Raw genomic sequence first — 27,995 nt, 5'->3', positions numbered from 1 at the left:
ATTCAAAGATGTGGCTGGTTTCTGTGTTGTTTTATTGTATTAATAGGAGCGTGGCTGCAACAAGAGCAGTGGGGGCAACCTCGGCCTTTGCTCTAACAGAAATCACGTGGCCGTCGCCGCTTGTCAAAGCTGGCAGCAAACCTAGCTCTGTGTCGTGCGTGGCAGCGACAATTTCGTACGCTCAAGTCACTCCATATGCAAGCAGCCTTAATAAGCAAAAATAATAAATGAACCGCTGTCCCAGCCACTTGCGTCGTATGCGGCGCCGAACTCCTAGCAGCTGGACTCGGGGGAGAAGTCACGATTCCTGGTGCGGCGGCACACCGCTGGGGGCCGTTACCGTTAGCTTAATCATTACGGTGGCCTGCTTCAATCGGAAGGCGGATTGGCGTGAAAAAAAGCAAGGAAGAAGTGGAACAAGGTGATGCGCTGGCTAGCAAGGGTTTCCTATGTGGCTAAGGCAAGTGTTGGATGGCTACTTTGCTACGACCAAAATAAAGCAGAGGGGTTGAGGTGGTGGTGACAGCAATGAAGCATGCATAGGAAGAAAACGTCCACACGTAATCTAAGCGGCAGCAGCAGTGGCAAAAAATGAATAGCCGAAGGCACTTCCGCGATGCCCATGCGGCTTTGAAAAGGCAACAACTTGCTCTTCGGACTATTCTCGCTTTATCACTCTTACTAAAACCAGAGAGACCCCATATGGTTATCCAGGCGCAAAATACTGTGCTGCAAGTGCACATTCAAACCAATTATTCAGTTCAAAATTGCTGCCTGTAACTCCTACTCGCTCACAGTGACTGCTCTTTTGGAAAGTATAACATCCGCATGTAGAGGTAATAATAGCTACGAAGTTGCTGTGTTAGTCTTTTGTCATTATGTTTATCATCATCATCATCATCATACTTTATGCTCACTGCAGGAGGCAAGCCTTTCCGTGCGATCTCCAATTCCAACTAGCGCCTGCGAAGTTCCTAATTTCATTGCCGCCCCACTAGTCTTCTGCCATCCTCGACTGCGCTTCCCTTCTCTTGGAGCCCATTCTGTAAGCCTAATTGTCCACCGGTTATCTAACCTACGTATCACATGACCTGCCCAGGTCTATTTTTTTCTCTTAACGTGAATTAGAATATCGGCTATATTCGTTTGCTCTCTGATCCAAACCACTCTTTTTCTTTCTCTTAACGTTGTACCTAGCATTCTTCGTTCCATCGCTATTTGCGTCGTCCTTAACTTTTTCTCAAGCTCTTTTGTCAGTCTCTAAGTTTCTGCCCCATATGTCAGCACAGGTAAACTGCGCTGATTGTACACCTTACATTTCAATGATAATGGTAATCTTCTAGTCAAGATCTGACAATGCCTGCCGTATGCATGCCAACGCATTTTATTCTTTTGTGAATTTCCTTCTCAGGATCAGGGTTCCCTGTGAGTAATTTAGCTAGATAAACGTGCTCCTTGACAGACTCTAGAGGCTGACTGGTTATCCTGAACTCTTGTTCCCTTGCCCGACTAGTCACGATTATCTTTGGGCGTCGCCATAATCTCTTGGCCGTAGCGTCGTCTTTGAACAGTCAGCTTTCATCGCCATGTTGGCTTAGGCGAACGCCCTGTGTTGTATGACAAGTATATGCTCGGCAGCCCTTGCTGGCGGTTTTTTCCGTGCACCCGTGATCTGTGGTGGTCTCGTACGGTATGGTATGGTATGGTATGATGGTCTTTATTCCCGTCCTGAAGCTCAATCCTTAGGTTGACGCAGGCGGCTCCCAAGTCGGGACAGCAAGGTTTAACCTTACCGCCGTATCGTGGGCCTTCTGGACGGCCTGCACTTGATCGAAAAGAACACCGCTGTGAAGGGCTCGTCGCCACCAGTCTTTTTCCTTTTCACAGTCTGTGATAGACACAGGACACTGCCAAGTCATATGATCCAGAGTAATGATGTCATTACACTTTTCTCAATTGAGTGGTACCGCTCTTTCTGGATATAGCTTGTTAATGAAGCTTATTATTAGCACAATTAATTTCCGCTATGTTGTCCTCGGTGTCAGTGTTGTCTTCTCATGATATGACTAAAACATCAGACCCCTCGGTTAACCCCCCCCCCCCCTTGTTCTTGTTTATTTATCACGTGCAAACCTATTTTGCGTCATCATAAATATATATGTATATATATATAATGACGCAAAATAAGTTTGCACGTGGTGGCACGTGACCCTTAAGGCGAGAATGACGAAGTTCGTGGTTGCGCGCGTGCTCTCCGAGGACCAGCCATCGCAAGAGGGAGACGTTATTTTGCCGATCTGTCCGTGGTATACTGTTTTAGTTGTTATAGCTGGGTCACATTTCTCGTGTTGGTGCTGGTTATGCTCCTAAGGCTTGAAAACCCTCGTGTGGACCCCCGCTCACGCGGCTGTGCCCGGCAACGCGTCGGCTCACTGTTTGGCTCGAGATCTCGCACGCCGAGCCTCGTCCGCGGATGCGGACGGCGTGAATGAGAAGGAGAGACACGAGGAACCCTGCGAGACTTATTATGAGATAGCCCATCGGTATCGCTTGAGGCGTCGCGCGCTCCCACCACCGGCCAAGCAACTCGACAAAACCCAAGCGGTCCCGTTTCGGCGACTTCAGACAAATACATACCCACACCCAAAATACATCAACAAAATCACAGGGGGCAGGGAAAGCGACAAATGTAGGCTCTGTTCGGAAACAGGAACACTCACACACATAATGTGGGAATGCACCTCGCTCCCGTTCTCTCATCCCCCCGTCAGCAGCGAGACTGACTGGACTGCCTGGCTCAGTTCCGGGGACGTCGACCGACAACTTGAACTGGTGGACTGGGCGGAGAAGGCCAAGCAGGCCCAGGGCCTTACTTGAGCCCTAACCCTCAGCCACGTCCCTCTTTACCCTTCCCCCTTTAAATAAAGTTTATAACCACCACCACCACCCGGAGATGTTAACATCGACCGTCTGGGTGACTATATATATATATATATATATATATATATATATATATATATATATATATATATATATACGCGCTATTTTAGCACTCCCGTTCCTCTCCGTCACTATCCCGTGCCCGACTTCGCACACAAACGCACACTCACACATACAACCTTTTTTCCACTTTGACACTCCTAATGCTAAAGCATTAAAACAGTTTTTTAAAGTAAACTTTAAGTGAATAAAGTTGTTAACAAATTGAGATGGTATTGGATTGTACTTTCTTAATTTTCTAAACACACAACAAGAAATGTGTGAAAATGTGTTGAATTGGAATAGTCACTCCGTTTCGGAAATGGTGTCACAGGTACTTGATGTTATAAAAACATTCTTTCGCCCACCTCTACCTAGAACCAAGTTTGAGTATGTAGGCTGATGGCCCAGAGCACCCAACGACGTGCTTGACATATATCCACTCCCTTTACATATTCTGAGGGCCTGCGTGGTTGTGTATGCATGGTTCGGAATAATTTTTTGCTCACAAGATGGTTGCCACCGGACGCCGGGGCCGGATGTAACTGCGACACGGATTTTCTGTGACACGGGGCCCTGGACGCTATATCGTCAAAATCATTTCTTTACAATATTGTGTCCTGTCTATACAGGCTACCCCCCAATCATGGCGTGCACAATAAATAAAGAATTGCTTAGACAACATCTACTGCTCAGAAATAGAAGATAAACACTTTAGGAGAGTAATACAGCGCATAGAAGCGGAGCTTTATTGTTTGTGGTGGCAACTACTTCGTTCTTTCTTTCTTTCCTTCACAGGGCGGCTCGGGCGGCCCGCTCCTCGGAATAGCAAAAAATAACCGTCCCGTCCTGGTGGGCGTAATTTCCTTAAACTGTGGTAACAATCGTCCGCACTTACTTGGCATACCTTCACGCATCTCCTACTTTATGCCGTGGATAACGCAACAACTTTAGAAAAAACAAAGTCGTGGAGTCAACTTCCCGGACCCTCGGCATTTCTGATCCAGGCTTCCATCAAACCGGCAGATTGTGGCATGCCAGACAAGCCGCAACAATTAATTGGCCCATCTAGACAAAGGTATGCAAGGGCTCGTGAAATTTTCACTTGTGACCCATCCGCGCGGCGCCCACTACGGTTGGCCAGTGCACATGGTGAAATTAGCGAGCCGATGTGTGCGGTAAATAATTGACGTGCACAATAGTCTAATAAACAGGTCAACCATCACCCCCTTCATAGTTAATTGAACGTCTCTATTATTCATGTACATGTTGCGTCTCGTTTCCTCCCTAGAAAATAAAGCGAACGCCGTACTACCTGTAACCCTATAATTTAAGGTTCTACCTCTTATACAAACATGCTCGAAAGCAATACTACCACATGTTTTATAGCAATGATATTGCAAAACACCAAAATATATCATGTGTCTCTTATGACAGTGTTTATTCCAAAGAAATTAGTGTGGCCTAGTGCCTTGGCACTGCAGCAGACATCATGAAGCAAAATCAATTTTGATGTGGAAGTATGGTTTGCAGGCGGCTTACACAAACGTTGCGTCTTTCGCCCTTGAAACGCGCCTATGAAACGTCATAGGCCCAAGCGAAAGTACTACACGTGGTTCTCGAGCTTCGTGTTATCGTACGCGGTGTGTTTCCAATAACACAAATTGCAAAAAAAAATATTAAGCGCTGGTGCAATTACTGCACATCTAACGGTGCGATATTGCAAGCATCGTGCATGCGTGTAAGAAGCACAGAATTACTAACGCACGCGCTAAAGGGGGCAGGTGTCGCCCATCAAGAAAAGTGGAGTGTTCCTTGCTCTGCCAAATTTTTTGAGCTGGGTCGCACAAAATTTATTTGATTTCTCACTTCATGTCCATATTTTTTTATGATTGTTACGTGACCATTAAAACTGTTTCCAGCAACACCCACTGTTGTTTCCAAAACAAGTTAAATCCCAATGAATTCAATTGCACATTTTATCTGATTTCAATATATTTTGAAGCTCCTAAATATTATTCGACATAACATTAGGCGAATATTAATCAAAGGTTCCCATGCTGCAGCCACCATTCCTTATATATTCGAAAACAATTCTTTTGTCATTTCTATACGTTGTCATAACCTTACTGACATCAAAGATTTTGTGTTGGCACTGCAAAGTTTATATAATTGGGACCTCCATCCTTATGCAGGTGAACTTAAATAAATTTCGAACGCTAACTTCCCGAAACATCACAGTGGGGAATGTAGGTCACCATGTTGTGGTACGCTTCGTAATAATTTGGCCCCCCGCGGTTCCTTATTCTGTAACAAAAGCGTCGTTAAATTACCGAAAATGCACATAAAGCGAGATGCGAGCAGCCCATTCAAAAAGCTTTAATTATATTTACAGAAGCTAGGTCGATCTGTAGACGTGAAAAGGTAGGCGAATTGGATGTTACAGCTTCATTTCCAATTGGTAGTACAAATTCAGCAGTACACAAGGCTCTGGGAGAATGCAAAATGGGTGAGGTGAGCAGTGGCGAGTGTCGCATGAGATACAGAGAGAGATAAAAGAGATGAGAATGGCAGGCAGGTTAACTGGAAGATGGATAGGTTGGCTGAAATGGTAGGTAGACAATGTATTTACCTTACAGTGTACTGCAGGCTGAATTATAAGCAGATTAGATGGGATGCGGAAATCATCAGATTGAACGGAATTAACATTGCGGCAAAAAGAAAAAAAATTACGCAGTAAGAAATTGTGTGAAGATAGCACACAGCGAGTGTACAGCGGGGTAAAGCATATAGGCAACCGCGTAACTATCGCTCAATTCTAACATGAGAAGCCGTCGAGTTTGTTTTCTTACTAGAGTTAAAGCAAGTCGATTTATCGCCAACGTTGACAATTCCTACAACCGTCGTGTTTTTTACTGCACAAGTGACACCGGAAATTAGTTCTGGAAAGGCCACTTCTGGGAAAGAACGAGCGCTGAAAGGCATGTGTCTTGAGAGATCTAGAAAATAAAAATAACACGACGCAAGTTACCGGTTGTCAAAGTTTTGGCAGCGCCCCTGGAGACAGGAAATATAACTAATAAACGTATCAAAAATAAAATTAGAATAGGTCGTTATTATAACCTTCACGAATCGCGCACTAATACTGCAATGCTTGGATGCTTCCGCAAAACATAAAAATGTTTGTGGTGCTTGTCCAACGTGAAAACGTCTCTCTGCTTCCGAAACCGCGGTTTTTTCAATATCAACATTCCTGCCGTTTAGAAACCTGCGATGTCTACAACTGTACGTCACTGAAAAACCCAAGGTCCTTTTCTTTCTCTGCCACGAAATGTTCAAGACACATCGCTTTGCTCGGTCATTTGTTCACAATATTTCTTGTCACAAATATCCCATAATTTATGAGGCTCGTAAACGTGTCAGCCGGGGCGCCAAATTGCACTTTAAACATTTTTATGGCGGTATTCCTTGACGTATAATACGGCGATGCTACTTTCCTATTGCATTTTTTGTGTATGTTGTTGAAGCTTCAGGCCACAACTTGTACTCGTTGCGTCTGCAAAAGCAACGAGTTTATCCAAGTTCAGTCACACTTATATTGCGCGTTCTCTTGAGGAAAAAATACACATAAAATTGTCCGGTTTTTTGCATGAACATACATGCTGTAACTCTGAATGCAGGATATTCATAAAATAAAGATGGATACATTTTAGAGTGTGTTATAAAATACGTAAACGCGGAAACCCAGCAACAGGTTTTTGATGATATTCTTTGATATCAGAAAAGAGGCTATGTTATAATTTTTTTACTCAGTATTATCTTGCCTCTTCTGGCCATACTTGTACCAGATGCCTTTGAATGCCGTAAGTATAACGAGTATGACCGATTGAAATAGTACTAATCACGCCTATTGTCTTGCGGAAACTTATACAACGTTTGTCAGGAGTTGTCACACTCTCATGCGTAATAAATCAAACAAAATGAAAATAGTTTAAACGGTCTATGAAAGTGTACCGTCATGAAAACACTCTTCTTTGCGATGTCGGAAACATCTAGTCGTCTCCTTCAGAATGTGCAGCGATTTCTTCGGTCACGAAAACGTGATCCCAGCGCTCTGAGACTGCAGTACCATTCCGTACTTGACCGAGAGAAGCTGCATATATATGGGCACCTGCTTCCAACTTCGTAAAAGTAAGTGTGCCTGTCTCATTACTTGTACATAAGCATTATCTGAACACTCACGACGTAATCCTGGGTTTGGTTAAATGCCACGAGCTACACAAAGAAGGGGCTTTTCGGAATTACTAATAACTGGAGCAAGATCGGTGCAATATGCGCTTGGCTTCTTTTATGTCATTCATAACCTTTACTTGAACACGTACTAAAAGCATAATTTTTCTTCTTCTTTGGCATTGATACCAAGCGCAGGGTTACATTGGAGTTTGCACATTAGGCGAGCTTAACCCGTGTTTTGTACAACCTTGGAATGACCAGATTTTTGTGCAACGAAATTCCCGAATATAGGTCGTCACACTACTCAGAAAGAAAAGCGCTTTGGGCTGTGACAACTTCCAGAAACGCAATGAAGGCTTCAGCGCAAATATTTCTTACGCTTCCAGCCTTGTTTACGCCTCAAGTAAGCTTTCTGGCTTTCATTTTATGCACTGCATTAAACATAGCTTTTTTTTTCTTGTGAGTAAACATTTTTTTCTTAGCGGACGGTTTGCTAAAATAGAAATTGACTGTGGACAGATAAACAAAATTGTATATCGCAATAATCTCGTTACTGAGCATTGTCTGTTAAATGCACTTCAAGCAGAGACATTGAAGCATAGTCGAATACAAATCAAATACTTCCAAAAGTGAAATAAATCTAGAATCACCCGCATTGCATATATATTTTTTAAATTATTAACTGTCCTTTTTACCATCAATATAGAATCGTGTTCACCTACGAGTATTTGCCAGGCTACCAAGCTTCTATGATTACATGGTACGTTATAAACAAATACACAAACATTGCACTACAAAAAAATGTCAGCGTGTTTATAGGGACAGACACCGGCTGTTAGTATAGTGTGAGTTATCGCGGTTTTTCCGTTAAAGTCTTGCTCCCGTAAGCGATGTAGCCTTTTCCACTACGTAACTTCTCATATTTTGCCCCTACACGAACCACAGGAATGAGTATTTGTGCTGTTGCTCCAATTTTATCTTTGACCGTGCTCTGTTTATTATTTAACGAATCAGAAAACCATTGGACCGATATTGGTCTTTAAGAATCACGACTGCCCAATTTGAAGACCGAGTTTATTAGGACCTTAGTAAATTTGTTATTGGAAATGTTTCAATATTCAGAGATCTTTACCGTAAAGTATAGTTTTAGGCCAGGGACATTTCATTACGACTATAAGCACGTGACACAAGTCGTTCTCTTTTCTTGAATTGCCATGCGCTGATCATCAAAATTGAGTTTTCCCTATGGCTACGTTCCTTGGTGGCACAATGTGCTACCAGTTATTATTCTGTAAATAGCCGTACATGCAGAATGCCCTAGACCTTTTTATCAAAACGAATAAGGCGACGCGACCAACCAAACTGTACGAATTTGGAAACAGCGTGCTCTCCTCGAAATATCGAATGTGTATGGTGCGTGTTATCAGATGCGCTTATAATACTGCCCGGCCACTTGCAGTTGCGTCGGAAAGGCTGCTTGGACGTATCGCAATAACGTCCGATTCAAGGAAGTGACAATGCGGCCCTTATCGGTTTTTGACTAATGCAGTCAATTAACGTTACACAACTTCATATGATGTTATGCTCATTCTATTTTATTGTTTATTTGTCTGCTTATTTTATTAACGTAATTATAGATACGCTAGTCACTACAACAGCCTTCTTTCAAGATCACCACATCAATTTTCGCCTCTCCTTTTGCCAGTCAACATTTATGTTGAAAATGCTGTTCTAGTTACTTTAGACTGACCTGCTACTATGGCTTTGGCTTTCTACTTGCGTTTTTTTGGCTATGTATTCCTATATTAAAATTATAAAATACTTTCTAGTTCATATCTTTATGTGACTACTGTGACTTACTTCTACTTAGGACTGTGCGTCTTCGTTTTTATATTTAGTCATAGTTTTGTAGCATTCTATTTGTAGTGTATATTGTGGTCAGATGCATTTCTTTTCTTTTTGAATTCATGTTGGCAGCTCTGGTAGTGGACGTTCCATAATGTGTCGCACTCTTTCTGTAAAGAATGAATTTCCTTCCCACTGCTACTGAACGATGGCGAACAAGATACACGGTTGTATCTGTACAAAAATAAATAAAGATGTGAAATGTCCGACGTTGCGTTGTAAAGGAGAACAGATCTTTAAAAATCGTTTATCATTCTTATGTGTTCTTTGTGTACAAAGTAGAGTTTATTCAAACTCTAAGGAAGACTCCAATCTTCTAGACAAAAATATATATTTTTAAAGTGATGTGGCTCGTCTCTTTCTGCTTTAGGAACTACAAAAATAACACCATTTGAAGATTTTGTAAATATAAGCACTTGTTTGTTAGCAATTCCTCACAAATATTTTTTCGTTTGGTTACAAAGGAGCCGAATTCCTTCTCTTCGTGTTATCCTAAGTGGTGTTTAAGTAATATGGAGGACTAAGATACTCTATTCTGTGCGCAACCGCGGCGGGCAAATGACTCTTACCAGTCTTTGATGTTATTGCTTTATGACACCCTCTTTCCTTTTTCAGGTATTGTTAGAACGCATAAATCAACCAGGTAACTTTTCTTATTTAGTAAACGCTTTTCTAACTCAATATGTACCCTTACTGTGTGTGCCAGTGAAATGTATATATAATGTGTGATTTAACTTGTAACAACGCCTAAGAATAAATGGGCCATATGATAAAAACAAGGCGTCGTATCCACCTGCAGGCAAGAAATATCAAGCTCTCAGGGTAAACAATAGAAGATAAATAAAGCACCAAAGGAATAAATAGATAATCAAAGGCATAAGAACTAAAAGCACGTACAGCAATTGTCATGTTCTGTCTGCAAGCGCATAATTGATTGCGCGGTGGATCTTACGTTGGCGCAATCACGCCTACTATTCGCAGTAGAACCTGAAATAGGCAAGCATATGCACCGCGCGTAAGCACGGTGCATATGTTACACGCTTCTGTCGTTCTCTTTAGTTAGCGTGTGCCCAGAACATTTCTTTGTAAATAACGTATTGCATACGAAAACTGGAATTCGGATAACAGTTCTTGTATATCAGCAACATTACCTTTAATAGATCTGCGCTGGCGTTAGGTTTTTCAGCAACACCTATTCGGGAATGCCACGCGCAAGCGTACCTTGCTGTGTGGGTTACTGAGCAAGCTGTTTTTGCAGGTTGCGGCACTGCAAAACATCTCGGAAGGATTGTCAATGGGAAGGAAGTGGATCGCACTCACATGCCGTGGATAGTAAGGATTGTTGTAATTGTAGTAAGAGTTTACGATTGCATCAAACTGCCTGACTTCTGGAGGCAAGACTACCCTTTAGAAGTACTGAGTGCTGGGCGTGTTGGTAATTTATACTCCAGGAAGAATGGCCCAAACGAACAGGGATGAGATAGAAAGCACGGATGATTACAAATGTTTTTTTCGCATGCTCCATACAGTGCTAGCAAATTTGCAGGGTTAAAAAATGGGAAAATTTAAACACAAGAAAGAGCCCAAGGAACCAGTGATCTGATTCAGAAGTGCTGACTGCTGGCCGTGTTGGCAATCTATACTCAAGAGAGAATACCCTCTCATGAGAAAAGACAATTACAATTTGGCAGCTCCAATTTTTACAAAGTTCCTTATGTCTACCCACAAATATTTCCTGTTACACTTGCATTCTCTTTGCATTTTTTTTTGTAAACCCGCAAGTGAGTTACGCTTGGAATTTTCTTTCGTTTTTCTTTTTGCAAGTTACGTCTTCCTTGTGATCAGGCACTCCAATGGCAAACTTTGAAGGAGCAAGACACCATGACATTTTAATCGTTCTCTACAGCTCTTATATTTTACTACACCAATGTTTAGGGGGAAATACTATACTGGGCACAGACAATGACAACATAGTGGAACAGACGAGAAGCATCGAGTAGTTACCGCTGTTATTATCATTGCCTTGTTGATTTGGCCTTGACAGAGTAAACACTCCAAGCAACATTGTTTTGGCTCCAGTTGTATTTCATAAGCGTTCAGGGAAATTCTTCTGCAGAATAATTGCTGAACTTCAACGCAGGTGTATTTGCTCACCGTCTACGTGGACAGACCTGGTCATTTCAAGTCAGAGTTGTGCGGTGGGAGTATAATATCGCCGAGCTTCATACTTACCGCAGCGCATTGTGTAATCGGCGGGTAAGTCTCTCGTACGCAGAGAGGCAAACTCAAGATGCTCTCATGCGTGCATGAATACAATGTCTGCTTCAAGCTAAATAGTAGAATACGGATAATTCACTGGCGAACAACAAGGCTCAATTATTCAGCGATCTATATGTCAATCAAAACTGATGTCGCAATGGAAACAAGATGGCACAATGTTCAAATTAAATGCTTTTTTTTCCCACAGAACTTTTGCATGCCGCGAGTTTTGCGAGCTTAAATTTATGGCTTTTCGGCCTATCGGCTAAAATAAAAGTGTCGTTTGTTAGCTTAAGAAGTTGTAGGGTTTGCTGAAACACAACTGATGCTTCTTATAATAACTTTTGTCCATAAGTTCAAGCAGCGCTGGAGCTTTTATTTCTCTTTTCTCGTGACATTTTAGTGCACAAAATTCACGCACGAGTCAAGTTATTTTTTTTTTTGCGGTAACACCCACAGCATTATTACCAGTTCATTTTTTCGTAATTAGTCTATTCCCAAATGTATTATCTACTGCCTAATTTTAGACTATGTTTTGTGTCCACTTCAATAAGCAAAATGATCACCGTTACAGTTATTTTGTCCATGAGATTTTTAATTTTGAAGGTATACTACTTTCAAGACAGTTTTCTGAACAAGTGTCAGAAGAGTGAAGTTGTTTGTCGTATGCCTTAAGTATTCGATTGTAAGTAGGTTACAAAGTAGAGATATAAGCGACAATATAAATTCAAGACACTGCATTTCGCGCATAGCTTTGAACTAACTCACTCCTCATTTATTCTTATATCAACGCATATTAAGTAGGAAACCACCTATGTTCATTCAACATGCGCGGAGTCCTCAACTCTCTAGGTGCCTAGCATTGTTGTTAATTTTAGTTAGCTACCAAGGATGCGGTACTGTACGAAGAACAGCAATACGAGGCGCCCTGTTCAGATTTTTAGCGAGTGTCTGCAGTTACACTATCTGTATTCAACTTCCATGTAATATAAAAGTCGTCATCAACAGTTCTACTGCTTTGAAAAACAAGCAGTAAGAACACGTTCAAGGACTGAGAACCCCACCTTTACTCTCGACGGCTGCTCTGTCAACTTAAGAAAAAAAAAAACAAGGTTACCTAGCTATTTAGTTACTTATTGACAACTCGAAGCAGCAAATAACTAAGCCAAAAGACGTGACTTTCTTGCCAACCTTGAATGTCTATTTTACTTGTGTAAGGAAGCTGCTGAATGAACCGATTGTGAGCACTACCACAAATTCGATATGATCAATAGCCGTAACTTACGAAACGCAACTGGCGTATGTAACAACCATCAATTTATCGATGTACGAGTTAGACACAAAGTTGGGACTGACAAAACAACTCGCATGTGTGCTAATCTTCTGTTTTTGCCAGACAAACGCTGCCTGCGCCAGCATTGGCTTTTATGGTGAACATAAATATTTTCTTCCTCTCATTTATGTGCTGATATATTATTGCGTACAAAAGTATACTTCCAAATTTCATAATACATTTTAACCATGTGCAGCGTACGACGGCCGCGTTCAGTTCATGTCAAGTACAATGCGACTCGGGCATACGAAGGACCTCGTGCTTTAGTGAAGAAAGTCGTTGTACACCCTCTCTTCGACATGACCACACTGCAAAGCGACGTAGCTCTTTTAGAGGTAAGTCTGTTTATCCTGGTGATAAGAAAGAATGCATGTAGTGTGCTCGCATCAGGAGATGCAAAACTCCGGAAACTGGGGCCGCTGCAGAATGTTGTTTAATGTTCAAACAGTGCATCTGATAACCAGAAGAGATACTATAAACATGCAATACTTCACTCAACACAATTACCAAGTACTTAGCCCGTCTTTGGTCCATCCTGTCGCGGCAATGAGTTTATGATTGCTACAACAGCTCAGTGATCTTCCACCATCTCTGGAGCAGCATATTAGTTCTCGGAATTCTGAGACACCCCTTTCCGACGGCCACGTTTTTTTTTTGTTCAGATTCGCGCATTGCGTCTTTCAGTGGAATATATTCACGTCGTTGTTGTCTGAATTGATGCAAGGAGCTAACGTTGATCAGGTTAGATAAAACAACATTTCGATGCAGGTAGCTGCTTTCGGCATTGTTCTACTGGTAGTATGGTATATGACGACTCGGTTATCAACTTAGGGCTAGATAGTTGGGTCGGATAAACTTTATTAACAGTGCAGCAGAACGCACGTCAGTGCGCCGCGGGCGTCTGCCACGCAGGGAATGACAGGGAGTACCTGGTGGTCGCTGTAGCCCTTGATAATTTAAGTACGTACTTTCTTAGGCAAACTGGGAAATGTATAAACTTCGCAGTTCCAGTTTCCCAAAGCAGAATGTGCCGGCCACTGATTGATAACAAATTCATTGCTACCTTAGATAAAAAATACAAACAGTGTCTGCGGTCTACTAACTCACCCTCGCTGCTGTTTCATCAGGGGCTCCCCAAGGCTCAGTACTGGGTCCTCTTTTATTCCTGCTTTATATTAAAGATCTCTCCCTACACACATCAGTTTAAATACTTCTTTTTGCAGATGAGTGCATTCTATAACGCCCTATGAAATCTCCTACTGATAATATTGTCCTTAACAATTATTTTGCTGACTTCTGTAACTGGTCTAAAGCATGGCAAATTAACATCAGCTTTTCCAAAACTGTCTCCATATCCTTTACATGACGCTCATGCTCTTTCTTCTTTGCCTATGCCTTTAGTAATATTACTTTAAGTAGGGTCTTCGAATTCAAATTTTTAGGTATCCAGCTAGCACACGATTCGTCATAGTCGACACACATTGATGTCACTTGTAACAAGACCCTTAAAAGACTAGGTTACTTACATCGTACGCTGCGTCTTGGCCCTCAACAAATTAAACTCTCTACACATAAAGCTCTCATTCGCCCCATCCTCGAATATGGTTGCGTTGTATGGAATCCATACAAACACTCTGATGTGAAAAAACTAGAATCAGTACATGAAAAGACAGTGCGCTTTGTTTGTGGGAGATATGACAAAGAGTTTTCATCGTCTAACGCTCTTCCCCTACTTGGTCTTACTCCTCTTGCAGAGCGTTGCAAACTTGAATGCCTAAAATTCCTTCACACGTTAATAAGTTCTCCTCGCCTCTCCTCTCTAGATAGCTATTTGACTTGTTCCACACCCTCATGTACCTCCAAACCCTCATATATATACATATAGAATAAAGGGGCAGGAGAATTACACACAACAAGTACGATAAATGAGTACCTAAAAGGAAAACTTTCCAGCACTTTCAAATATCCAACTGTGCATTCTTCTTCATCTGCCTATCGTTCTTGTTCTCGTGGCGTAGGCGTCTTTTCTTTTGGCCTGTCATAAAGCCTTTCCCTTTTATTTGCATATTTTACCGTAACAGTAGACCTCAACCCAAACTGTCACTATAGAAGAAGCGCCGCTGTTTGACAGCGCTGGGGAATGCGAGTTCCGCCTATTTCTTTGAAGGCTTCTCTAACTGCTTCTATTGTTTCATTTCGTTATTTTCAGTTGTCACAGCCGCTGCGGTTTGGCAGGTTTGTCAAGCCCGTTTGCTTACCTACGAGGAAAATACGGCTGACCAACAAAAAAGTGTTTGCTGCTGGGTGGGGGCACGTAAGCGACGGTAGGTAACTAACGTAGCCGATAGAAAAGGATGACATTCTTTTTTTTTTTTGCTGGCGTATAGGTTTTTTTTATATTGTTGTGTCTGCTATGCGAAAAGGTGTAGTTTCTACCATTGTAAAGTGACAACATCTGTTCCTTTTATTTTCATTTCAATAAGAGAGTTCTGCAACGCACAAGAACACGGGAAAAAGAAGACAGCAGCAGCTATAATAGCTGCATCTGTTTGCTATCTTCCTTGTGTTGGGTTTCTATGTGCGGCCCGTCAGCTCAGGGTAAACGGATATGACTACCCCTATTATCGACTTTACTGACGTAGCCCAGAGCACATGCTTGGTTTATTAGGGTAAATGAGTTCTATGCGTCACTTTGGTAGCTTGTTTAGGAGGAATGCCTGCAAGCTTTCGTTTATTTTTGTCACGAGAATTGAGTGACTGTCTGGTTTCTTGCACAGCGCTTCCCCTCTTACTCCTCAGGAGACCAGGGGAGAAAATTCAAAATAAATGAGAAAAAATGTAAAAAGAATAATACAGTACAATATGCATGCGTTTGCAGTATTGGTATGATATAAGAGTATAAGTTTAGTTACAAGTTGAGTTACTAAAGTCTCTAGAATAATTAGAATTAGAAGCCACTCAGGCTACCGGGGATGAAATTCAAAATAAAGCAGAAAAAATAGAAAAAACACAGTAAAGTACAAAATTCATGGGTTTTATTATAGACATGATATCAGAGCGTAAATTTGGTTAGAAGTTACTAAAGCGTCTGGAATACTCAGAGTTAATTAAAAGTCACTGATTACCGCACACCAAAGCACAGAATAGGAGACCTTAGAGACGGACTTTGGAATGACTTTTGCAAAATTTCTGAAAACCAGGAGTTTGAAAGCCCGCGTAATGACGTAGCTAATGACGTCATACACAAGAAGGCGGCATTTTGGTTAACGGGAAAGTAAATGGAAAACCGTTGCTTCCAAATCCACTTTGTGCGTTGCCTTCCTCTCAAGTTAGCCTAAAGAACACAAGCGCCGAGGCGCGAGTGGCACTAAGAAACACCTGAGTAAAAGATTAGGGTCGCCTACCATTTTTTATAGATCACATACTGTATGACAGCCCGTGTGGAAAAGAAAAGTGACGGTCCAAGCAGGAACTAAATGATATTTTAACTCTGAAAGATTGATTTCTTCTTAATGTATTGTCCTTTGTAACGCCACGACCGTTTCAGCGAGAAATTGTCTTTTCATTATATGTTTGATGTAGCGTTCGCCATGTTACACTGACACTTTCGCGGCAAAGAAAAGCAACACCAACTGAGCAACGTTATCGCTACAGTGTATGACCTTTCCTTGATTGATATCGTACGACTGGAACACGTGCATAGCTTTCTTTTATGATGCCAGCGTCATTCCAACCTGGAAGCAATTCAATAGAGAGAAGGAGATAAATATTACCAATACAGAGGACATCCTTGGTTAAGCAGACACTGGATTACGCGATATATTTCACTAGAGTATAAGGCTATATTCTGCAAAATTCTTGCACCAAACCGAGTTAGAAAATTTTTCTTTTTCGAGAAGAATGTATCGGACAGTATCTATTAAAAAGTTTATCCATGCCTGTTCATTGCTAAATTTATGCAGTTTGAATCTTGTCAGAGAATCAAAGTATGGTTACTATGCGTACTCGGGTTGAGCGCATTGTCCTTAGTGTATCGAACGGCAACACCCTTTACGTTTGAATAAGTACTTACATTTCTGCGCCAAGTGTGCTGCATAGGAATTGGGGTCAACTAAACTTTGAAATTCACCAGCCCGCTGCTATGTCTACTCTATCATGTACTTATACACATCGTAAATATGAATGGAAATGCATCCTTCGACTGAGTTTATGAGTTATTATTCGTCTTTAATATCACTTAAGTTACAACACGTCCCGTTTGACAGTTTGAAGACAAGGACTTCTTTTCGGACTTCATAAGCGTTTGGCGTATGTGGAATCTGGCTGTCTATGCATGCAACCTATCAATAATTAAAGGGGCAGTTTCTTTCGCATCGAATGTCGGCAGTATTACTTTTCTACTCTAGATGCAGCAAGAAGGAAGGCTCAGACAGCCATGGAGCCGTTTGTTGCATAGACCAGCTGTGAACATTCACTGTAGAGGGCATTTACGTATGAATTTATAGCTGTGGTTCAATAGGTTTTCAAGGTTGGTTATAAAATCGGGCTGCAATGACTATGTGAGATGAGTTGCATCTGATTGAATAAAGTATTTCAGTATCCACTCACCGCAGCAATATTCAGCACGTGCTCATTCATGCAGGATTTTACTTTCTTTTGCAGCCAGACACCAGTATACAGTGGGAACGCTGCGTGTAATAAAACATCCGTGGTGCCATATCGCGCAACCACGTGAACATGTCGCATGGACGCAGGGCAAGCACCTATCTCATGCACAAATACTGAAAGACCAATTTGCGTTGCGATTCAACCAACAGGTTTTGACATTCACTGAGAAACAACAGCCTATAGCGCATCTTTTGTAAGCAAGAGATTATTGGGAAACACAGAACTAGGAGCCAGCCAAGATAAAAAAAAGTATTTTTCAATGTTGACGTTCTGGCCGCCACACGGGAGCCTTATTGGCAAGCAAGTGTCGAGGGGAACCGTGCGAGGTTATATGCGGTTCCGTAAACGACGGAGAGTGCGTGCGTAGATTGGCTTAGGATTGCCACAGTTTGAATAAAAAACACTGTGCGATTGTTTAAATAAGCAGCGACTCGAAACAAAAGTGTTGACTCAAGTTTTTTTTTTTTTTTACCTATGAAGACACGTGCATTCTGTTTAGTTTCTGGCAATGTTTACTTTTTTTTCGACGAAGCATGATTTTGTGAGACTCTCGAGTTCAACGGGAGATGATATGACGAAATTTTTTTTCTATTAAAGAGCAATGCCTAAACATATTAAGACAAGATAATGCAATATCTCAGGGCAATATTGGGTTCTATGGCACTATCTCTTTGCATCGTCTACCTTGGAAAGGGTTTCAGGGAAGCATCGTTGCACAGGTTTTTGTCCCTATAAGATAGCAGTTCTCAATGCTGTGTTCGCAGTGCCCCAAGCGAGAGCATGGTAGAATGTACTAATGTCCCTAGAGTGCTTACATATTTTGACAAAGAGTGTTCATATTTGTGCTTCCAAGCGAATAAAGCTCATTCTCTTCTCCTTTTTGCGACAGACCATGTCAGGACTGATCGGCTCCATTATATCAAGACTACAGTGCTGACATTTTGGGACTGTCCACGTAGCTTCAACAACTCGGGACATGAATTCGACAGTTCTGAAATTTTCTGCACAGAAACAAATGGCAAGGGAACATGCCGGGTACGTTGTGAAAATATAAAATTACATTGTGTATCCGCTACACATATAACTTAGCACACATACGTGGAGGGCGAGATTTGATATGCACGGATGCCCAAGAAAGAGGATGGGAGGCTGTCCGCTAGGCCAGCTCAATTGCAGAGCCTCGAACGCATAACGAAAGACACAAAAAAGTTGTCTACCTCCATTAGTAAATTACCTGAATAGAACAGCAATAATATCACTATTAACTGTAGAACACGTTTCATTAGCCCAATAAAGGCAAGACGGATGGTGACGTCACCTTCAAGTTCGCGTACTAGCTTGCGGCGGCTGCGGCCTACGGCGCGGCCATGCGGCTGCCGTATTTTGAAAGCAATCTACGATGAGGGCAAAGTGCGTGCCCGCTCGGGCCTCATCTTCAAATGATGATGATGAAGCAACATTCACTGGGCCCGAAATAAATCGGTGGTGCACGCAGGCACCAGACGGGGTGGTTCCCTAGTTACGGGACCCATATGTTTCCAGCAGCTCCTGGCCCCTGTCCGTCAGTGCGAGCTGAATCGGTAGGGCGGGGCTGGATAACAAGGTCTCCCATCGCTCAAGGGGTTGGGGATTGGGGGTGTTGGTGGGAAGGGGAGGAGGGGGGGTCTTGAGTTCTGTGCACTCTGCCAAGACGTGCGGCAGGGTGCCCTTTTCTCTTCTGCAAAAAGGACAGAGCATATCGTATTCCGCAGGCTACATGCGGTTCATCAGTACGGGATGCGCAAGCGATCCCGCCTACGCTCGACGCAGGATCGTCTGTTGTTGCCTGGTGAGTTTGGGGTGCGGTTCTGGCAGCCTGCACCTTTCTTCTCGGTACATCCGGGTAATGTCGCGAAAGCTGGTAACCGGGTGCGGTAGCTCTTCCGGCTCGTGCTCGGCCCGGATTGACATTTCTCGGGCATGGTAGTCGGCGATGATGTTGCCTGCTACCTGCGAGTGAGCCGGGACCCACATGAGCTCTATGGCTCTTCCCGGAGGCTTGTGCTTGGCTAGAATGGCTCGGGTCGCGGAGGAGATTACCCCCCTGCGGAAGCTTCTGTAGGCTGTCTTTGAGTCGGTGACTACGGTGCCCACGCTCGGCTGTGCGAGTGCGAGGGCTACGGCCGCTTCTTCGGCAACTGCGGGGTCTGTTGTCTTCAGGGACGCGCTGACGATCAGCCTCTCCTTTGAAGTAACCACCACGGCTGCACGGTCACTGTGTTTTCGGAGCGAGGCGTCCGCGTAGAGGACCCTGGGGTTCTCTTCCAGCTTACGGGCTAGGGCTTTGGCTCGCGCAGTGCGCCTCTCATCGTCCTTGCCCGGCGTCATGTTCCGGGGAAGGGGTTTTGTCTGAATTATCATTTTCCAGTCTTCTGGAAGGGCCGTCTTGATGGGTACTGGCTCGATCTGCCATCCTATCTTGCGTAGGACGGCTCGTCCGTGTTCCGTGTGACTGAGCCGGATTCTCTGATTAGAGAGGTGGGCTTCGATGAGCTCCTCCACCGTGTTGTGGGCCCCCATGTCTAGCAGTTTTTGCGTGGATGAGTATATGGGTATGCCCAGTGCTTGTTTCGTTGCCTTACGAAGCATCGTGTTTAGGGTGTCCCTATTCGCCTTCGTCAGCTGGAGATACGGGGCGGAGTAGGTAACCCGCGACACGACGAACGCGCGTACCAGGCGCATGGCATCGTCCTCTTTAAGGCCTCGGTTTCTGTTTGATACCCTCCGAATCATACCAAGTATCTGTTCGGATGTAGTCTTGATCTTTGTGATGGCGGCCTGTGCCTTTCCGTCGCTCTGAAGTAGTAGGCCGAGAATCCTAATCTGCTGTGTTGGCTTGATGGTCGTTCCGGCGATCGTGATAATCACGTTCGGCGGCAGCTCCTTCTTGGTTTTTCCCGGTTGGATCATGAGCAGCTCTGATTTCTGGGGAGCGCAGCTCAGTCCGCACGACTTTGCGTACTCGTGCACGGTCGTTGCCGCCCGCTGCAAGACTTCCTCCATCCAGGCATCGGATCCGGCTCGGGCCGTCCACAGCGTAATATCGTCGGCGTAGAACGCGTGGTCCACGCCTTCGATTTGCTTGAGTAGACCGGGCAGGGGCAGCAGGGCCAGATTGAAGAGCAGGGGCGACAAGACCGATCCCTGAGGGGTGCCCCTATCGCCGAGCTCGACAGGGTCCGACTTCTCCTCCCCTATCCTGATGGTCGCAGTTCGGTTTGACAGAAAATCTTTTATGTAGCCGAATGTCTTTCTGCCACACCGGGTTTTGTTTAGATTCTGCAACACGCTCGCGTGGGACACGTTGTCAAACGCTCCCTTCAGGTCGAGGGCGAGTATCCCGCGCGGCGCATGCCTCGTTGCCGGCTTGACGACCAGTTCGTGAAGTTGGATCATTACGTCTTGGGTGCTGAGATGTTGCCTGAAGCCATACATCGTTTCTGGCATCTGATCCGTTTCTTCGAGGTGATTTTGCAACCGGCGAAGGACCATGCGCTCCATCACCTTCCCCACGCAGGATGTGAGGGAGATGGGCCGCATGTTGTCTATCGTGAGGGCTTTGCCGGGCTTTGGAATGAAGCGGACCTCGGCGTCCTTCCATTCCTTCGGCAACTGCGAGCTCTCCCAGGCTTCGTTAACGTGCTCTAGGAGGCCGCAGGCCGCTGTACCGCTCATGTTACCGAGTAATTTGTAAGTTATGGCGTCCCTGCCGGGTGCACTTCTCTTGTTACTGTCATCTATAGCTGTCCACAGCTCCATCATGGTAAACGGCCGGTCCAGTTCTTCGTTGTCGGGTCCTTCGTACCTCTCGGGCACCGGGTACTGGCCCTTCTCTGTCTTTAGGTACTTGGCCTTCAGGTCTACCAGGAGCCTGCAACCGTCTGCCTTGTACGTGTTCAATACTTTGGTGAGGTTGCGATTGGTCGCAGTTTTGCTACTCAGCGGGTCGATCAGATGCCTCAAGAGACACCACGTCTTCCACGTCGAGAGCTTGCCCTGTAGGCCGTCGCAGGTCTTCAGCCAATTTTCGTTACATAGTTTGGCCGCGTACTCGGCGATCTGTTTGTTCAAGACTGCTATGCGCTTGGCCAGCTTTCTGTTGTGTCTCTGACGTTTCCACCGCCGCGTCAACGAGTGTCGGGCCGCCCACATGTGGGTCAGTCTGGCGTCCACGTACGGTGTCTGCGACGTCGTTGCGATTTCTTGGGTAAATTTATCTAGAGCCTTCTTCTGGTCCCTCGCCCAATCGGTGTAGGTCCTTTGTCTGTCAGCCTGTCCCGTTTCTTCCTCGGATGCCTCTTCTTGTTCTTGGGTAAACTTTCTCATCTTGTCCCAATCCGTGATCCGCGCCGTCCCCAGTACAGCCCGATATCGGGAGCCTCGGATCGTGATACCGATCACACTGTGGTCAGACCCCAGGTCCACTTCTTCGCTTCTCCACGAGACGTCTAGCGTGCCCGATAGCCACGACAGGTCTGGTGTGGTGTCCCTAGCGACACTGTTGCCTCTTCTGGTGGATACGTCCGGCTCGTTCAGGAGGGCCATCTCGTGATCCTCCATTGCTTTCGCCAATGCTTTTCCTCTCTTGGACTGAAACTTATAGCCCCACGTTGTGTGAGGGGCGTTAAAGTCGCCGAGGATCAGGAGGGGCCTGGTGCCCGCCAACCCTTTCGCCTGGCTCACGATGCGGTCAAATTCGTACTGCCGTTGTGACGGACGGCAGTACGCGCTCATTACAAATAAATTGCCCGAGCTGCCAATTTCTCTAGCATGAATTTCGACCAGCGTGTGCTCGCACCCACCCTGCGCCGTGACATGTTGAGTTGCCGCCACGTTGCTGCGGACGAGCATCGCCGTCCCGTTCTCCGTGGGGTCCGTGTAAGTGACGTACCCCGGGAGTCTTGGTTTCCCGTTTGTTTCTTGTAGAGCAATTACATCGGGCTTGTTTTCTTGCCCGTCAATGTGTAATAATAGTTCCGCTTCTTTGTTGCGAATCCCTCGGCAGTTCCATTGGCAAATTACTGTGGTATCCCCCCCGGTTTTCTTCTTGTGCTTCTTACTTGGCGTCTGCATCATCCTTTCCGGACGTCTCGAGTCGATTGCGCCTTTTCGCGATCGCGCCTTTGATTTTTTCGGACCGCTCCTTTTTCAGGGACGCGAAGCGGTTCCTCACCGAAGTTGAGGCTACTTTTGGCACTATGCGCTTGTGCTTCACCGATCGCGCGTGATACTGACTCTCGACAGCCTCGAGTCGGGCGTCCATTTTGCCTAGCCTTTCATTAATTTGGGAAATTGCAGCCAAAATGGCCGTCAGCTCTCCTTCTCGCGGGATCTGTGTCGTTGCCGTGGTCGCGGTCTCTGCGGTCACCGCTTCCTCACCGCTCGCGAGGCTCATTTCGGCGTCCATCGCCTCTTGATTACTTGATGCACTGTGCGTAACCCCAGCCCCTCCCGCCGCCGAGATCTGCGATGAGGACAAAGTGCATGCGCCGAGTGGCGGTAGCTTCGTACGCGCTGTGCTTTCGACGTTTAGTTCGCGTTGAAGCGAGAGACAACACGAAGATGAATTCGCTCGGTGCTGCTTCCACGCTTCCCAACTGCAGCGTTTCGTAAGCGAGTTTCCACGGTCATCGAGCGCAATGTGTTCATATTCACCTGTGCGCGCGTGACACCATGCTTGTTAATTTGGTTCGTGAACTAATGTTCAGAAAACTTTATATGGCTGATAAAACGAGTATCCTTACTTCATATAGCTGTTTACTAATTTGCTATTGCAAGGGATGCTTCACATTTCTGGCGAAAGTGCCAGTGTTTTTATGTCTCGTAACTCTAAACTCTTGCTAGACCAGCAGTTCCTTGTAACTGAACAAGCACTGGGCGGTAATGGACTATTATACGCCGTCCTAGAACAGGGGGGCGGGCTTAGTAATCTTGTTCAATATGTTTGATTATTAAAATTTGTCGTATGAATGACGCAGGGAGGTTTCCCGAATTCAAAATTTGCCGTACTTCCGACGGTAGTTGGTTCGCTGAGATTTGAGTAATGTCGGGAATATCGGGAATAAGCTCTGAGCTAAGGCACTATTTGCTAAACCACTCTGTAATCTGCGCACATCGGACGGTCGAATATATATAGAAAAACAGCACTTCGTGAGTGACAATGTTTCCCTAATTTTTCATGCGTTGCTGACAAATCATTGGCGAGGCGTATATTTTTTCCTACGATCACGTTGTCAAGATGTACACGAGCGTCTTTCGTTCATCTTCAATATTTCGCCCCGTATTTTTTTCCTGCTGGTTAAACCACATTTGCCGACGCATAAAGGGCCAACTGGTCGCAGTGGCACTGAAGTGAAAAACAATATCAGGCATTGCTGTGTAAACACCCCTTCGGTTCTTTGACAAGGGTTGCTAAGTCATGTGAACGGGTAAATTGCGAGAGAGCATTAGCCCAGTCATTCAGTTGGGTCTGCTAATTCTGTCTCCTTATTTTATTCTGTATCTCTTATTCCTTACTTAATTGGCTTGGCTGTAGAGCAAGACAAAATATGGTTGGATTTATAAAACCACGAATGTAACAGAAATCCTCTTGATAAGTAGGTTTAGCTAGGGGCGAACTCCAATTCCCCAAATGAGTCACAAAATGTAAAACAGAAAAGTGCCTTTATTTGAATAAAATTTCTTGCATTTGAGAAAGTTAACTATGGTCTCTGTAGGAAGCAGGGGGGGGATTCAGGCCACGCAGGTTTTTATAAACATTAACGAATATTGGTAAGTTTCGAAAAAACACACAGTGGAAATTTCGAACTCCGTAACACTTTAACAAAACAGATATCTCAGTCTTGCAAACTGCATTTTTAGTGCTTCTAAGAAGGACAAAGGCCATAAATAAATTTACAGCTTATATGATTATGTTGCAATATTTAGAAGTACCTTACTATCACTAGCACATTACTATTACTATTACTAGCACCTTATATTTAAGCACCGTTAGGCCTGCTTTAGGTATATTATTAGGTTCAGTTTACAGAATCGTGATATAACTTTTTCGTTGCTACCTTGTAAAGCCGTAAACCTCTCTCTTTTAAGTTTGCGTTTCTTAACAATTTTTATTAAAGATCAATGGTTTAAATCAAATGCTAGTTCCTGGAGGGGCTTACTTATAAATTTGTTTTTGTTTACACCTAAGAAGATTCATCAACTTCAGTGCAGGGATCGCCAAGCAAAACTATTCCTTCGTCCAGATGCGCTTAGGTATACAGCCCCCGAGTTACAGCTTCCTCTTGACAAGAACCACTAATTCGGTTACGCTGAATTCCCCCGGCTTCCTCTGGCGCGTGGCGCGTGGCCCAGTGCCACGCCCAGATCTGAAGGTTTCGAAGGGGCCACTCTGCTGCAGAACTGATAGTTGGGCGAGTTAGTATGAATTCATAGTAAAATATTCATTGTGTCCTTGTCGATTGTGCGCGCTAAATATTTCACTATTAGCCAGTCTGCTTCTTGCATAGGCCGCAAATGGTGCTTCCGTCGACACAAACAGCTACGCCTGCGTTAGAGGATAACGTAAAATCTTAAACAGGTTACACCACGAACCGCAATTGAGGATTTCTTCAGGGTTTCTGGGCAGGCTAACAACTGTATACGATGTGGACAAAGCGTCGTCCCCGCGTTGACAGAGCATGCAGCTACTGATACGCAGGGCTCCTTGCTACATTTTTTTAACAGCATCCGAAAGAAACTAAAGAACTTCTTAGTAAGGTAGCCAAAATGAGAGATGATGTTGCAGTGCAGATATTTCTTTATTACAAACAAGGAGCAATTATTGCAGCTTACTTGTTCAGAAAGTAATCATTTTCATCACGCACCTCAAATTGGAATTTTCTTTTCAGACTACTGTTCGGCTTTACTGCTGTTTCATTTTTATTCTTGCGCTGTGTAAATTGTATTGCACCCGCACTCATATATCTTATGTTTTGAAAATCATGTCTGTTTTGATATGGAATTTTTACTGTTTCTTTGAGTTAATCTTAACCGGAGTGTGAAGTAATTTGCTTTTCTGCTACGTTGTCATCTTATACGCAGGGCGACTCTGGAGGACCTCTAACCCTGTGGGTAAACGGTCGTCATGGCCATAGACACGTTCTAGTGGGCCTCATGTCTTTTTCGTTTCGATGCAGTCGACCAGGCAGCTCGAACGTTCACACTCGTATATCCCATTTTTTGTTATGGATAAAAAAGGTGATGAAGATCTGAATTGATATCATTGATAGAAACGCTCTATTTTTGGATAACAAAAGTTCATTGGTTCAAATAATATGTCGCAAGCGGATTCAACGTCTCGTGGGCGAGGCAACTAACAATAAATGTTGTACTCTTTCTCAACTGGCTCGGTTTTCTTTTTTTTCTCTTTCTTTGAGTTGGGTGGGAGGGGATGCAGATATGTTGTGCAATTTTATTTGTGTTTTCTTTCGGGTATGTTTCCAATAAATGTAGACTGCTGCTCTACTGGCCGCCTTGATAAATCGTGCAAATTACTCATTTCTATCCTCCGGTTTCCGAACAAACAAATTTACATTTCACATAGGCTTAAACTAGTAAAAGTAGCATATTGTTACCTTAAACATTCTTTTTGGTATTGAGGTTAGGGCGTTGAATCAAACTTTTTTTCCAGTTCAGATTCGGGTTTCAGATTTTTGACTCAGGACAGGCTCAGCTCGTGCGCAAAATTTATCATAGTTACGACCGGTTCGAATCTTTCTGAAAAAGTTATTCGGTTTCAAACAGACTTGAAAAGAAAACACGTTCGTGGGCCCCCTGTATCCTGAAAAATTTGTCGTACATATGGAAGCATCCGCTCACTTTGGTGTTGTGTAGCACTACTGCAAGCCGTTTTCCTTTTTGCATAGGTATTGGCTTCAACACCACAAAAATGAGGCGCCATGCACACTTTACACAAATATAGTGCGGCTTCGTGGGGCCACGTGAGGATATAAAACACGTTACCGTGCCACTTCTTTGACCCAATAATTGTCCTTGAGCGGATTCAGGACACATATCCGTCATCTTTACGGCATTCCCGATCATCATTTGGCGTTCCTACCATTGCAGAGACCTCGCGGAACGTTTTCTGTAGGTATAATCACCCATACAGATTGTCTTCCATTAGGATACGTACCAGCAGCAAGGCTTTCATGGCCCTTGTGGTGTCTCCTACAGCCTCAGATGCGCCTAAGTATTCCAGGTGTAAAGAAGTAGGCCAATAGCCCCAAAATAGCTCTGAAACAGATGACGCTGCTATTGATCAATGAGACATTCTGGGGCCGAATACGCATCTATACTGATGGCTTGGTCTCATCTACCAGCTCTTCAGGTGCAGTGGTAGATGCGGCTACGAAAAGCACACTGAAATTCAAACTGTCACACATGACATCAACGGCGACAGAGCTTTCTGCAATGCGTGCTGTTCGGAATACGTCTTGCAAAAAGACACCTCAGAAATAGGTCATGATTTGCGACTCTAAGGCAGCACCTTAGAGTCTGCATTTTGCCCTATATCATAGGACTCACGAGCAGCGTACATATGATAGAAGACTTAGGTCAAACTATCGCTAAAGCGCATAAAATTATGTTTCAGTGGCTGCCTGTACATACAGGCATTGCTGGTAATGACGTCCGCCGACGAAGCCGTCCGGTCTGCCCATCAGCAAGCCCGACCAGTTCCAATCTACTTATCCAGAACCGACACTGCAAGAATGCTTGATATCATGGCTAAAGCTATTACCCGCAAATACTAGTCTTCTCCCAACCTCCCGAAGTGCCACCTTCATGCGATTGATTCATTCTTAAAACTAAGAGTGCCATAAAACGTTTCATGCTCTCAGGTGGCAGTTTTATGCCGCCCCTGGCCCGGGGTGGCATTTACTTCGGCATGTTTTTAAGATCCCCCATCGCATGCTACTCCAGCTACATACTAATGTTATCGGTTCATTATATGCTAAAAAACTTTGACTTCAATAAAAACTACGTGAGCCCATTCGATTTCTGTAAAAAGCAAGAATGGCATTTTTACTATTGCACAGTCGATTACAGCAACCTCAATTTCTGGTCATCTAGGAAAAGCACAGCCTGACGACATCAATACATTGATGTTCGATATGCATGTGTGAATTATGACTGTCATATTGTTCGAATCTATGCTAATGAAAACCCAAGGCGTATGCGCATTTGCACAGTGCGCCAGCAACATGCATGAAGATATTGGGTAGTTTCAGTCCTCAACCAACCACGTACGGAGCGCGCGAGGTCGCGCGTACTTAGCGATGCACGCGCGCATGAAACGGCTGCAGTTGGCGGAACGCAGAAGTTGAGAAGGGGATTGCTGACTTGTAAGCGCCAGAGCCGGTAGTGTGGTAGCACCGCCATATGCCAGCGTCCAAGACTGTGTAGCCAATATCAGCCGCCGCGAAGTCAAGCCACAAGCCGGAGTCACAGCTTCGGCAAGAGCCATATCAAAAGATTCGCTCCCGCGGACATGCGAGAACATGCGAGAACGTTCCACAAAGCCGGCTTTAGCTTTAGA

The 27,995-nt window shown here is 44.3% G+C and overlaps 1 protein-coding gene across 2 annotated transcripts; it reads left to right on the top strand.

Annotated features, from left to right (window-relative positions):
- Positions 1 to 920: 920 nt before the first annotated feature.
- Positions 921 to 25,705, top strand: LOC135912095 (clotting factor G beta subunit-like). 2 transcript variants are annotated; one of them, XM_065444474.1, is made up of 10 exons: positions 921 to 1,045; positions 3,778 to 4,057; positions 7,504 to 7,615; positions 9,733 to 9,760; positions 10,376 to 10,449; positions 11,258 to 11,373; positions 12,906 to 13,044; positions 14,919 to 15,033; positions 18,267 to 18,412; positions 25,499 to 25,705. In XM_065444474.1, the coding sequence occupies exons 2-10, from the start codon at positions 4,014 to 4,016 to the stop codon at positions 25,667 to 25,669; spliced, it is 945 nt and encodes a 314-aa protein (XP_065300546.1). In that variant the 5' UTR covers positions 921 to 1,045; positions 3,778 to 4,013; the 3' UTR covers positions 25,670 to 25,705. The 2 variants fall into 2 exon arrangements, with proteins under 2 accessions (XP_065300546.1, XP_065300547.1); XM_065444475.1 differs by lacking the exons at positions 921 to 1,045; positions 3,778 to 4,057 and adding an exon at positions 7,060 to 7,170.
- The last annotated feature ends 2,290 nt before the right edge of the window (positions 25,706 to 27,995 follow it).

This window comes from Dermacentor albipictus, chromosome 10, assembly GCF_038994185.2.
Source record: "Dermacentor albipictus isolate Rhodes 1998 colony chromosome 10, USDA_Dalb.pri_finalv2, whole genome shotgun sequence".
NCBI classification, from domain to species: Eukaryota; Metazoa; Arthropoda; class Arachnida; order Ixodida; family Ixodidae; genus Dermacentor; species Dermacentor albipictus.
Note: the sequence above shows the minus strand (reverse complement) of the source record. Positions and strands in the feature narration are given on the sequence as shown.

What these genes read in the sequence shown, in the direction of transcription:
- LOC135912095 (XM_065444474.1), top strand. Translation starts at nt 4,014, where the DNA reads ATGCCAGACAAGCCGCAACAATTAATTGGCCCATCTAGACAAAG. An exon ending in GCGACGTAGCTCTTTTAGAG is followed by an intron (nt 13,045 to 14,918) that starts GTAAGTCTGTTT and finishes CGTTATTTTCAG; the next exon opens with TTGTCACAGCCGCTGCGGTT. An exon ending in GTGGGGGCACGTAAGCGACG is followed by an intron (nt 15,034 to 18,266) that starts GTAGGTAACTAA and finishes TTTTTGCGACAG; the next exon opens with ACCATGTCAGGACTGATCGG.